A 13,432-nucleotide genomic window follows, 5' to 3' on the forward strand; every position below is an offset into this window, starting at 1 on the left:
ATTCGTCGTTAACATACTTACTATAGCAAAAAGTGTCGTGACAACTTTTCGTAAGATTTTTTTCCGTCTAGCCCCTTTTCACAACGCGCGATAAGGAACTTCGTTCCAAAAATAATTAATGATCACTGGGAAAACTTAATTATAGGTCTACCAGGATCTGATGGCAAAAAAAAGTTTAAAAATAGCGATTTTCATATGGGGCAACAAAGAAAAAATGTCATCTGTCAACTGAAATTTCGAGGAATTCTTTTTGGTTTGGCTTCAAATTTCCTTTAAAAAGTGGTGAAAATGTCGAAGAAACCTCTTCGATCGCAAGCAAGAAATATTGTTTTTAATGTTTATCAAAGAATACTTGATGAACAAGGTGCAGAACAAACACAATCATCGATATTAAGCCATGTGCAAACGTTGACTGGTTAGTAGGAATGAAACGTCTTGATACTTTGGTTTATTGCATTTTTCGTGTGTATTAATGTGTGTTACAATATACCTGTAAGTGATATAAAATCTTGAACAGAAGAAGCTTTCTCTCAGATAGAGATCGATGAATGACGAAAATCTTGTGAACATGTAATAAACATTGGAAATCAGTTCATAGAACAATATCGATAAAAGGGAGACGTCTTCTCTTCGTCTTCCTCTTCTGATGAAAACTTTTTAATGAATGTGCAGTATTTGGAACCATGTTCAAGTTCTGATAGTCTATAATTAATTAATAAACTCATGAACAGAGTAATTGGCGTTTTCATCTAAATTTCGAATACCTACCACATTCGCCGCAGTGAGATTGTCAAAAATATTCTTGATCATTGGATAATTTTTATATTTGCATGTATCACACACATAATCAGCCGCTATAAGGGAAAACTTACTCCAATTTCCCTAGTATTGCTAGCGTCAATTTCTTTTTTCTCTTTTTGCCATCAGATTCTGGTAGACCTATATATCCGTTAATTAAAAGATTTTAGGTATGTATTTTGCAAATAAAAAGTGTGTTTTTATTATTTTCTAAAAGATCATTTTTAAATTTATTAACTCATGCCAGTGATCTTTCTTTGATGTGTGTTCTTCTTTTGGTAGCCGTATCATAAAATTATAATAGATAGATGGTTGGATGGATGTGTTCAGAACGGCTAATTTAGAACTTCGATTTTCACCAATTTGAATAGGTTTCACCTAACATTTAGTGTTTGTTTTATCTCAATTACCTAGTGCACAAATAAAACAGAATGACTAAACTCTGTAATTTATTTGGCATAACAAAGCATGGCTGGTAATTTCATTACGTACATTATGAAAATATGGTAATGAAAGTACCTAAGTATATACTAATGGTAAAGTAAGTACCTATACCTACAGTCGAACTTGGATAAGTGAGAGTCCAAGGAACTGCGATATTTTTCTCGCTTACAGAAGTTACTTTCCAACCCGAGTTTCTCGCTTATGCATATCGATTATCAGCAACAATGACTCCCGCTTATGGAAGTTTCCCGCTTATCCAGGTTCGACTGTATTTGGAGAGCTTTTGTATTTAAAAGACTTCATTTTGCTAGTACCTATAACTTTCCTACTTGCTCGTACTCGTGCAGCGCGTATGTTACGACCAAAACTCGTAGGTAGATCGAGCTAGTATTCCTCGGCTTTGAATTGGCTGATGTCTAATGATGAATTCAGTCGCAGTACGAACTGCGACGTCGTTCGTTCACTTGGCTCCAGTCAAGTATAACGCTTAATTCTATTCCGATTGAACTCCCTTCATTCGATTCCAACGTGTCTCGTAAATAGTTTGTGTTCAACTATTCCGAAACTGTTCACTTAATATCTTGTTCAATAATTAGCAGTTTGACGAAAAGTTTCAAATTATATTAGTTATTTTTTACACTGCTGAAAATTTTATTGATGATTATGAAAATATTAATAACACACATTGGAGATTGTGGTTATACATTCTAGAAGTTTGATGTCTAACTACTGCCTACTGTGTAAGGTTTAGGTATTATTATTTATTTAGGAGCTAGATGCTACTTAAAAATCAACTTATTTATAATTCGATATGAATAGCAATTAATAGATAAATTTGTTAGTTCCACTATTTAGTAATACCTATTAAATACTTACTACTACTAAGATGCTTATAATTTTAAATCAACATGGTTTAATTCGGGTTCCGTTTCGTTTTGTTTAGCCGCTTTTACTTTATCGTTATTTTCATCAGCTCTGTTTGCTATTTTTTGTTTTGTAACATTTTTTTGTCGCATTTGAATTAAGTTTGATTTTTTAGAGACACAACTTCATTTATTTCTTGTCTAATAATAAAGTGGTAAAATGTTTAATTACTACGTCCAGGTTCGATACCAGTCATGTAGGGACCAATGTGTTTTTCGATTTTCTAATTTCATACATTCATCCGACGTTCTTACAATGAAATGAATGAAAATGCAAGCTCCATATATCTGCGAAGGAATTCAAACATATGTGTAGTTAACCAACCCGTACTAGGACAGCGTGGTTGACTATGGCCTAGTACCTAACCCTATCTTGGTTAGGCTCCGAGCTCCTCGGCGAGGACGTGCTGAAAAAAAATTGTTTCTTGAAACATTGAGTTGTAAAAGTAGGTACCTACCTACGTACTATATACCACTAACTTTGTAGCCACAATTATACTTGTGGTTTTTTTTTTGTTTCAAGCAATAATTAAACAATATTGTTATAAACGAACATTTACATAAGCCACCTTTGACCTAACACACCGAAACGTAAAAACATCAAATTGATCTTTTTACTACCTAGTTATATCATAAAACATAGGAAATGAGAAAATAAAAATGTTAACCCATTGTCTCCGTATCTGAGATCATCAGTTTTGACACAAACATAATATACAAATGGTCATCAATACCTCGCGTCAGAATGAACAGACCGGGGCGGACGACAAGCCACACGCACGCATACATTATTCAACTCAAACAAAAAAGGGAATAAATGCTCGAATAAAATACTTTTAATTTCCCCGGGCGCCGCTAATCGGGCGACGGCAATGGAGGGCGCCCAATCGCCCTTTTTATTTTTCTGTATGAACGCAAATCCGGCGGGAAAACGTCCGAGGCTAGCGAGCGGGCCAAGGGGAGGAGGGGCACGCGCTTGGAATTAGTGGTCCCGTGCCCCCTCTGGCCCCGCACTCGATCCTAGAGGGTAGGGTTGTCACCTTTTAAAAGAAATAATTTATTTTGTAAAAAAATATGGTAGAAATACTTGCGATAAGAAATAATAGCAGGTACATGTACCTACCTGCCTACCATCTCATAAGACGTAATAGATATACTATCTTAATTTATTTACTTTATGATATTCTTAAATATTAACTTAATACGATAAGTATTAAATTAATATTTAAAAGAATCTTAAGTATTAACTATTAGCGAATTTAACAATATTGCGCTTCGTGCTTCCCTAAGTTGATAAAATTCATCATTATCATCAGCTTACTATACCTCCTTACGTCCTCACTGAGGGGTCCGAGTTCGTCGAGCCTACCCTAAGTTAGTGGTGATAGTGCGGGTTGACTTCACACACATCTTTGAATTTCATCCACGACACGTGCATATTGCAGCCCAATTTTTTCTTTCGCCGTAAAAATATAAGATTTGAATATAGGTACCTACATATCACTTATTACTGCAATGTAGTTATTTAGTGAATTTGACTATACTAAATATGTTATATGATGATTTTTTGTTATGGGTGGCAACCCTATTCGAAGGTGTCACTAAGCACGTCCTAAAATGTGCCCGCAAAAAATGGGGAGCAACATCGCGACGAAGTGCCTGCTGTAGGTAGCGGGGAGTGGAGAGCGGGCGACGCACTGATTTCTCTTTTTAATTTATTGCCATTGTTTCGATTTCTTAATATATTGTCCCTATTTGACCTGGATGTGACGTAAACGATTCAATGCGCTTAAACCGCAACCAGTGCCCTTGTATGAAATTAGACATTTTACCATAAGATTCATAAATACGACTGGGTACGTAAGTATAATAATTATGACAGAATACTGGCCTCAGGAGTTATATTTTAAAATACCCTAACCCTCACTTAATTAATTTAATGATTCGAATCAATTAAATGAGTTCTATTTAGATGTTTACTCGTTAACTAAGCTATATTAAAATAGCGTGGTCCAATACGAAAAAAATGTAAGATATTAAACTTGTGAATCGGGATAATGAATTAAAGCAGATGTTGATGTTACAATAAATAACTCCAAACACTAGTGTCAACTCTCAAAATTTTGCGCGCATCAAAACCTCCCGCTGCTGCCTGCTCGCCTGCCCGCTTCGGTACAACAGTTGACTCAGAGCACACGTACCCACACAAACAGAGGCGCCGTGCTCTGCTGGTCTTACTACAATAACAGCGGGCGGCCGCGGGGGGTGAGCACGCGGGAGGCGCGTTGTGACGAGACGATGCAGTTTGCACCGCGGCCTCCTCAAACCTTCACCAACTTGCGCTCATGTTCTCGGGAATCGTTTTAAATTCAAGAGCCGCAAGCCGTTTAACTACCGTAATGCACCTTACTCACCAGCAACAACGTTCAAATTACAATGTGCCACATTCTCCGAGTCATTTGACAACGGATATCGTTTCCGTCATAACGCGAGACTTAAGACCTTATCCGACTTGCACAAAGTTGAAAATCGTATAGATTATACAAAAATGGCAGCCGACCTCGGTGTGAGTGCGGAGGTGAGAAATACATTAGTGGTGGCGTTTTCCATTGGCCATCGCTCCCGTGTTGATATTAAGCAGTCCACGTGGACCGCTCCGCGGTCTCTTGTCTCGTTTTTTTCGGCGGGTGTCTCGCTATCCGTCTCATTCTAATCTACAACGAAACGTGGAATGTCATGTCCGGAGTTGTTCAGAAAGTCGTGAGCGTGCATCGTGCTTCGAGCTTAGTATCGGAGACGAAACGAAACACGTCTCAGAAAACGACTTGTAAACTAAACTTGAAGCTATCCTTCTTACGGTTCAATTTTAGCTGTTATGTAAAGGCGAGTGCGTCGTGTCTATATTAGACATTGATAAGCATTTTTAAGTCAATTAAGGTTGTAAGCTAAAAGCGGTTGTTGCTACATTTAAATTATCGGTCGGCATTCAAATAACGCCATTTTTTCGTGTCGGCACGATTTTATTTATAGTTATATGTTATAGCGAGTGTAATAACGTAACGTGGGCGATATGTTTTAAGGCGTATCGAATATGGGCGATTCGATCAATTAGTCCCTCCAGCTGTGCTCATAAATGGTGGAAACCAGTAGACATGGCTAAGTTAGGCAAATTGATTAAAAAGTAAATAAAGTTTAATAATTTAATAACACATTTGAAATTGATTTTACAATGTATAGTGGAAAATTTCTTACAACTGAATTTCTGTTTCTGATTCAGGTATGGTGGCATAAAATTATTATTAAAAATGAAAATGTTTTTCGCAGATTTTCTTAACTGCTATCTTTATTTATGCTAAGATTAAACCACTAATTTCTCCGTAATTATTATTATCGATTGAAACTAGACATCAAAAACTACTTAGTTTAAAAATTATAATCTTTGGGAATAACTACCGTCATCTATCGTATTAAAGTATAGATATTTCATTCATTACACCTTGGAAACTTTTATCAGTAAACGATAGATGGCGCAATTTTTCAAACAATTTATTTTTGATAATGATACAAAATGAAGAGGTTTTACGAGTAACGTGTCCATAAGTATTATAAATACTTTTTTAATATTTATTTTTCCCTAAGAAATGTTTTCCTTTAAATCTTAAAAATTAAGTTCTAACAATTCTTAATCTGTGTTGCTTCTTGCTTTTGTTTGTTTTTTGACATTGTAATTAAAACAACGAAGTTGACAGTTCATTTGACTTTGACAACAACAACATTCCATGTTCCATTGTCAACATAAATAATTACTTATTATTAAACCAATGTAAATTACTAAATCGATTTTTTTTTGTATCAATATACACTTGAGTAATTGTTAGGTTGTCTCTTTCTTTATTTTAATAAGAAGAGACATGTAATCTTAAGTATAACCTTCAGACTGACTTAGTTAATATTCGTTCATAATATATGTTTCCTTGGTCCCCTTACTTTTCACACTCAAGTTCACACAAAGATGCCTCAAGTTATTTTATTGTTCAGTGGCAAAAGAAAGTCAGGAAAGGATTTTTTGACAGATCACTTGCAGAAAATGTAAGTATGTCAATTAATAAGTTACAAAAGTGTGTTAAAATGAATGCTGGAAATTAATAACTAAAAATACTTTGCTATGTATATTTTATACTCTCTTACATCTTTAACTTGTGTATTTTCAGATTGCTAGACAAATGTGAAATCATCAAAATATCTAAGCCCATTAAAAGTCACTGGGCTAAAGTAAAAGGCCTTAATTTAGATGAATTATTGAGTGACGGTAAATACAAGGAGCAGTACCGTTTGGATATGATACAATGGAGTGAGGAGATGAGATTTAAAGATTATGGATGCTTCTGTCATTCTGCATGTCAAAATGGTAACATACTGCAAAGTCACAACTGCTATAAATGCATTGTTCATTTTCTAAGAGTTTTTTTTATGATAAATAATAACTCATGAGGCATAATGCAAAAGATCAAGTACCTTTACTTACTTCCTAGCTTTGATTTCTTTTACTATCCTGCTGTAATTGTCCAAATTGTGTACTAATTGCAACTGCTGGTTCGAGTTCTATACCTATTGCTCCATTTCATCTTTAAAATGATAAATTTGAATAGATTTTTCTCTTTTTCCTTATTGTGTTTATTTGTTTCAGCGGTGGATAAACCTGTATGGATTGTTAGTGATATTAGACGAAAAACTGACATTCAGTGGTTCAAGGAAAATTACAGTGATGTTATAAGAAATATCCGAATTACCGCTGATGATGATACAAGAAAGGCCAGAGGATATAATTTCCAATTAGGCGTTGATGATGTTGCTTCTGAATGTGATTTAGATGATTATAATGATTGGGATCTTATTATAAACAATGGTAAAAATGGACAAAGTTTAGAAGAACAAATAAGTGCAATTTTAACATTGATACAACATGTGGTGTAAATTGTAAGAGATAATAAATAGCCTAATGGTAAAGGGTATGGAAATGTAATCACAAGGTTGTGGGTTCGAATACCACCTGCTTATAGTGTAATTGAAATAGTTACAAAAATGTTGGTAAATTAACAAAAATCTAATGATATTTTGTAAAAAAAATTGGTTTTGGACTAGGAATTCATTTTTTTCTTTTTTATAAGTAAAATCTATATTGAGAAAATAAATCAGGGTTTCTAGAGATACAGTTTGTAGCTATATACTGTCATTAAATAATGTTTATGTAAATCATGTTAAAGGAAAAATTAATTATGATTGGTGGTTAGTGGTTTGTTTTGTCAACTATTTTTATATGTGTTGCTCAATAGTTTTTCCTCTGATATTGTAACTTGTCCATGTTTTTTTAAAATATTGTTTAAAAAATGACTAAGTTATATCAATAGATTCATGGTGGGTGATTGATTTACTGTTAAGTACAGGCTGGTATGTGTAAAATTTGTTTACATTTAAAAAAATAAAGGTATTTATTTTTTAACACGAATCTCTAAAAAGTTGTATTTTTGTCTTGGTGTGTGTATTTTAACTTCATAAATTTTCTTTGAATGTATTATTTTGGTGGAAGATTAATTGTGAAATGAAGTTGTAGTATTTGATATTGATATTATTAAATTTAGTTTTATAGATGATGCTTTTTCTTTTTTTTAAATTTACAATATTTATATTTAGTTATTACTTCTATTATTGTGTATTAATAGCACTTTTTCATCTTAATTATTGCTGCTATGTTTTAAAAACACATGCTCATACATTCCTGGAAGTTAAATTTAAATAAATTCCATTTTTAGGTCCTATTAAAACCCTTTTAGGATCAAATTGCATGACTTCTGGAGTGTTCTCAGATGGCTCCACACGGAATTTTGATAAGAGCTTCGTTATGCATATACGTGACTGCACTTTAGCAAACCGCATTCCTGAAGAAAAAAAAAAAACAGATTTTTAATTACATCCTGCGAGTTCTTAAAATGTTTAATATATTTAAAAAAAAAATTGACAAACCTATGCAATTCCTTGGCCCTATACCAAATGGCATATAAGCACAAGGATGCCGATCTTTTACTTTTTCTGAAGAAAATCTCTCGGGGTCAAATACTTCTGGGTTTGGGTAATACTTAGGATCATGTTGAATACCCATTGTCGATACAAATATTTTTTGTCCCTTTTTGATGACAACTTTCGTATTTGGTATCGTATAGTCCACTTGTGCTCGGCGCTGTATCGGGTCAACTAAAGGATATTTTCGTAATGTTTCATCAAAAACTTTCTCCATGTACTTCATGTCGCTTAAAGTTTCATATGTTATTTCTCCATTATTTCTTTTGAGAACGTCATCTATCTCTTTGATTAATTTGTCTTGTATATTGGGATTTTTAGCTAGTTCATACAGCATGAAAGACATAGTAGTTGCGCTTGTTTCATATCCCGCCGCGTAGAAAACGAACGCTTGTGCCGCAATAATACTATCGCTAAGTTCTAATGTAGTCTCTTTGTCTTCGTCGGATCTTCTGGCCCCTTTAATTTCACCTTTCTCTCTCAACTCCAAGACCAAGTCCATAAAATCTTTTCTGTTCGAAGGCTTACCACCTCTTTCGTTTATCACAGTTTTTACCAAATCTTCAAAGAAATATCTAAGCTCCACAGAAAAAATTGTACTGTTGAACTTTTTCAGAATTCCCGGAAACAGCATATCAATTTCTCTTGCGTAAGATAATGAGAAAATGATTTTATCGATTTTCTTAAACATTTCCATTTTATCCGCCATCGCATCAAAGTCTAGACCGAAGGCACAAGCTGAGATCGTTGCCATTGTGTAGCGTTGAATAAGAGAATGTATTTCATGTTCGCTTTTTTGTAAACAAATGTGGCTTACTTCTCTTACGAACTTGTCGCCTCTATCGTTCAATAAGTGGATCATGTTTTTTAATTTACCGGAAGTAAATATTGGTGTGAATTGGTTTCTCAAAACCCGCCATATATCGGTGTCTGCGTGAAACAAATTCGCACCAAGACCATCTTTGCTGAACGAAACTCCTCGATCAGAAAAACAATCGAAGTCCTTGATCATGACGTGCTTTATAACTTCCAAGTCGCGTATTAACAGAGTCGGTGTCGTCAATCTGAATACACCAACGACCTTCTCTTCAGGAAAATCATGATAAATCTTTTGCATTACCTCAGCTATGTTTTTTCTTCGAAGAGTCGATGTTATTATGTTCCCGAACAATGGAACCGGTTTTGGTCCAACGACTTTTATATTCTTCCAGTAGTTAAAATTTTTTGTAATAAAACAATTTATATAATATATAATAACTATAACTAATACTCCTAAAATTAGAAACGGATCCATGATAATTACGACACAATACGTCCTTGCTCACGGTATAGTACTAAACAAAAATAGCCGACTTCAAAACAAAAAAAACTATCTCAAACAAAATGCGCTCAAAAGTAACTTAAAAAAAACAATTTCAAACAAAATGCACTCAAAAGTAACGTAAAAAAACAATTTCAAACAAAATGCACTCAAAAGTAACGTAAAAAAAACAATTTCAAACAAAATTCACTCAAAAGTAACATAAAAAAACAATTTCAAACAAAATGCATTCAAAAGTACCATAAAAAACAATCTCAAACAAAATACACTAAAAAGAAACAAAATAATGTCATGAAAACTTCTTTCTTTCTTTCTTCTCTCTTTCAAAAACCCTCTAAACTCTAAAGAAAGTTCTCTTCTTTCTTGTAACATGTCTATATTGTATAATTATTGTTATTTCGCAGTCGGTGTCGGCCGAAGTAAATAGGTGACATTTTATATTTGAGATGTATTAGACATACTTACGTTTATGTCCCTACTTAGGCCGAAACCGACTCCAAAATAACAATAATTATACAATATAGACATGTTACAAGAAAGAAGAGAACTTTCTTTAGAGTTTAGAGGGTTTTTGAAAGAGAGAAGAAAGAAAGAAAGAAGTTTTCATGACATTATTTTGTTTCTTTTTAGTGTATTTTGTTTGAGATTGTTTTTTATGGTACTTTTGAATGCATTTTGTTTGAAATTGTTTTTTTATGTTACTTTTGAGTGAATTTTGTTTGAAATTGTTTTTTTTACGTTACTTTTGAGTGCATTTTGTTTGAAATTGTTTTTTTACGTTACTTTTGAGTGCATTTTGTTTGAAATTGTTTTTTTTAAGTTACTTTTGAGCGCATTTTGTTTGAGATAGTTTTTTTTGTTTTGAAGTCGGCTATTTTTTTTTTTTAAAATGTTTGTTTTATTTCTCAATTTTTAGTGAATTTGAAGTTTAATTACAAATTTCCTTAATACGTATAAGGACATAAATAAGACAAATAAAGAAAAGGACTTTCCTATTTAATATGTGTGTACTTCAATTCAAAAACTAATTTAGAATACACCAGATAACCACTTATCCTTTAAACAATGAAATAATTATCAAAATCGGTATACAAATTGAAAATTAACGAACTAATACATCGTAGCGTGCCTTTAATTTTGTCCAGCCGCGCGCCACAGTAGCATTTTTCGAATGCGCGTAGTTTTTAATAATTTAATATCTTCCAAACTATTGATCAGAATTACATAGTTTAAAGGCTAATGTAATCTGCATTTAATACTCTAGCCATCAAACATATTTATTTGGATAAGGATTCATATCGAATATAATATAATAGCGCCGTAAGCTTACGACGCTGTTTTTCGTGTGCAATTTAATCGAAGTTTGTTCATAATAACATGGTTTTTGTGAGACATCCATAGATGATAGATATATGCCACCTGAGACTTTTATTTAGCAAATTTAAGGATCTATAATTACTCGATACATCATTTTAATGTAGGTCATATAGTTTGACCTACGTAAGCCCAGAAAGCAAATTTGTGCTGTTCATTGTAACGCGATGTAGCATTTTTCGTTTCCGCGTAATATTATTCTTACGATATCTCCTAAACTATTAGACAGAATGATATAGTTTCAATTGCAAATATAATCTACATTAAATTCTCTTGATAATGAACATATTTATTTACATAAGGGTTAATACTGAACTTGAATAATAGCGTCGGAAATAGGGCAAGAATTTAATTAATGTTTCGTAAAGAAAAGAATGGTTATTGTGAGAAAACTATAAAAGATAGATATATGCTATCGCGGACTTTTATTTAGCACATTTAAAGAGCTACAATTCGCCATACGTCATTTTGATGTAGGTCTTATAGTTTAGCCTACGTAAGCGCTGAAAGCAAAAATGTCCCTAATTTTCGCAACAAATTTTGAAGCTTATTCAAAATCTACTAGTCTTCTAGTTATTTAAAAAAAAAAACAAAAAAATGGGACCCACCTGCAAGCACTTCCTTTCGATTAAAATAATTTTTATCAAAATCGGACCACCAGGGGCGGAGATTCGCGGTAACACACATAAAAAAAAAAAAAAAAAAAAATTCAGTCGAATTGATAACCTCCTTCTTTTTGAAGTCGGCTAAAAAGTGAATTCATCGTACTTGACTAAATATATCTTATGCCGGCTAAACACGTTGGTCGAGGCTTGTCCAGTCTCGCTTGTCTATACCTTTGGCAAGTCTGTAAAACAAGAATGCAAGTGGCAAATTTATATAAGTGACTAGCTGTCACCCGCGACATCGTCTGCGTGGAATTAAAAACTTAATATGTAGCCTATATGTTCTTCAAGACTATGTTTTATATCTATACCAAATTTCATTAAGATCCATTAAGCCTTTCTGGAGATACCTTCAAAACAAACATCATTATCCATCCATCCATCTTCTTTTTTTATTTTTTCTGTCATAAGAACCTTCTCCTCACAATAACAAACACAAAAAAAAGTGAAATCGGTAAAGCCGTTAACGCTTGATGGCGTGACCAAGGGATATAGGGATTCATTTTTATATACAAGTGATTAATTTTTACTGGGGCAAGGGCAAATGTGTAGACACCAATGGCCAAGCGCGCGATGGGCGTCGTTATTTTTTGTGCAGAAAAGCCGAAAGCCGCTCAGTAATGAAGAAAGTGGTTGCGAGCACCAGCGAGTCGTGAAATGTACGTCAAATGAGCTTTATACACGTTGGAGCGATAGCAAGCAATGCCGTCTATACGTTGCCAATCGCCTTCGCTCGGAAAACCTCGGCCAACGTGTATCGCCAGCATTATAACAACGATTTTTTTATCATTTTATATGCCTATGATGTCAGCAAAAGGTTACGGTATTGAGATAAACACCCTTTAGTTTCAAAACTATCATGTGTACTAAATATATTCGTAGATTAAATAGACAAAATTTATGTCTTAAATATTTGGAATCATTTATTGTTATTCATCATTATTTATGATGTGATTTAATTAATTAACATTGAAATTAAAAAAAATTATAGAAACTAAAGCAGGCCATACATGTTGGCCGAGGGTTGCTGATTGAAGGCCAATGGTAGTGTTGGTAAATTAATACAAATCAAATGCTACTTACTGTCTACGCCTTTGGCAAGTCTAGCAAACACCAATGCAAGTGGCCAGTTTAGACAAGTGATTAAGCCCGCTTTATATATATTAACGCTATATATTTTATTCGTTTTATTCTTGAACATATATTTTCGATTATATACCAAACAGAATATATAGTTCTAAGATCCGTATTGTATTATTTTAATAGGTGTATATTTTGTGGTTATATCCGTAAGTCCGTATGATTTTTTAAATAAGTTGATTAAAATTATTTTTAAAAAGCAATATCATTTAATTTGGTGGCTACTTTTTGAGTAAATTTTATTTTAAACTAGCTTTTACCCGCGACGCCGTCTGCGCGGAATAAAAAAAAATGCACACAATATAAAAAAGTTCCTATGTCCTTCTCCAAGTTCTAAGCTACCTCCCCATCAATTTTCAGCTAAATCAGTTCGACCGATCTTGAGTTACAAATAGTATAACTAACACGACTTTCTTTTATATATATAAGTACTAGCTTTTACCCGCGACTCCGTCCGCGCGGAATAAAAAATAGAAAAAGGGTAAAAATTCTATGTCCGTTTCCTGGTTCTAAGCTACCAATTTTCAGTCAAATCGATTCGGCCGTTCTTGAGTTATAAATAGTGTAACTAACAAGACTTTCTTTTATATATATAAGAAGACGTAGATTTTTCATATAGAACGATGTTAGTATTACCGACATCTTTTGTACAGACGCGGAAATAAATATAAAAAGTATTGTCACATAGTATA

The 13,432-nt window shown here is 33.4% G+C and overlaps 2 protein-coding genes and 1 pseudogene across 3 annotated transcripts; 2 read left to right on the top strand and 1 right to left on the bottom strand.

The window, feature by feature from the left end:
• Positions 1-288: 288 nt before the first annotated feature.
• On the top strand, positions 289-712 carry LOC123722150 (annotated as a pseudogene).
• A 5,343-nt stretch (positions 713-6,055) lies between these two features.
• On the top strand, positions 6,056-13,206 carry LOC106710026 (phosphomevalonate kinase). 2 transcript variants are annotated; one of them, XM_045682892.1, is made up of 4 exons: positions 6,056-6,254; positions 6,377-6,573; positions 6,853-7,149; positions 13,171-13,206. In XM_045682892.1, the coding sequence occupies exons 1-3, from the start codon at positions 6,178-6,180 to the stop codon at positions 7,137-7,139; spliced, it is 561 nt and encodes a 186-aa protein (XP_045538848.1). In that variant the 5' UTR covers positions 6,056-6,177; the 3' UTR covers positions 7,140-7,149; positions 13,171-13,206. The 2 variants fall into 2 exon arrangements, with proteins under 2 accessions (XP_045538848.1, XP_045538849.1); XM_045682893.1 differs by lacking the exon at positions 13,171-13,206 and adding an exon at positions 12,989-13,006.
• Positions 7,917-9,576, bottom strand: LOC106710044 (cytochrome P450 6B5). Its single transcript, XM_014502017.2, has 2 exons — positions 8,187-9,576; positions 7,917-8,101 (listed from the first exon to the last, which is right to left on the bottom strand). The coding sequence occupies exons 1-2, from the start codon at positions 9,532-9,534 to the stop codon at positions 7,932-7,934; spliced, it is 1,518 nt and encodes a 505-aa protein (XP_014357503.2). The 5' UTR covers positions 9,535-9,576; the 3' UTR covers positions 7,917-7,931.
• Positions 13,207-13,432: the final 226 nt, after the last annotated feature.

The sequence above is a fragment of the Papilio machaon genome, chromosome 20, assembly GCF_912999745.1.
Source record: "Papilio machaon chromosome 20, ilPapMach1.1, whole genome shotgun sequence".
Taxonomy (NCBI): domain Eukaryota; kingdom Metazoa; phylum Arthropoda; class Insecta; order Lepidoptera; family Papilionidae; genus Papilio; species Papilio machaon.

Bases quoted from the DNA above. Each gene is read 5' to 3' on its own strand.
- LOC106710026 (XM_045682892.1), top strand. From the start codon at position 6,178: ATGCCTCAAGTTATTTTATTGTTCAGTGGCAAAAGAAAGTCAGGAAAG. The intron at 6,255-6,376 runs GTAAGTATGTCA...GTGTATTTTCAG, and splicing joins ACAGATCACTTGCAGAAAAT to ATTGCTAGACAAATGTGAAA. The intron at 6,574-6,852 runs GTAACATACTGC...TATTTGTTTCAG, and splicing joins TCATTCTGCATGTCAAAATG to CGGTGGATAAACCTGTATGG.
- LOC106710044 (XM_014502017.2), bottom strand. From the start codon at position 9,534: ATGGATCCGTTTCTAATTTTAGGAGTATTAGTTATAGTTATTATATAT. The intron at 8,102-8,186 runs GTTTGTCAATTT...TTTTTTCTTCAG, and splicing joins AGGGCCAAGGAATTGCATAG to GAATGCGGTTTGCTAAAGTG.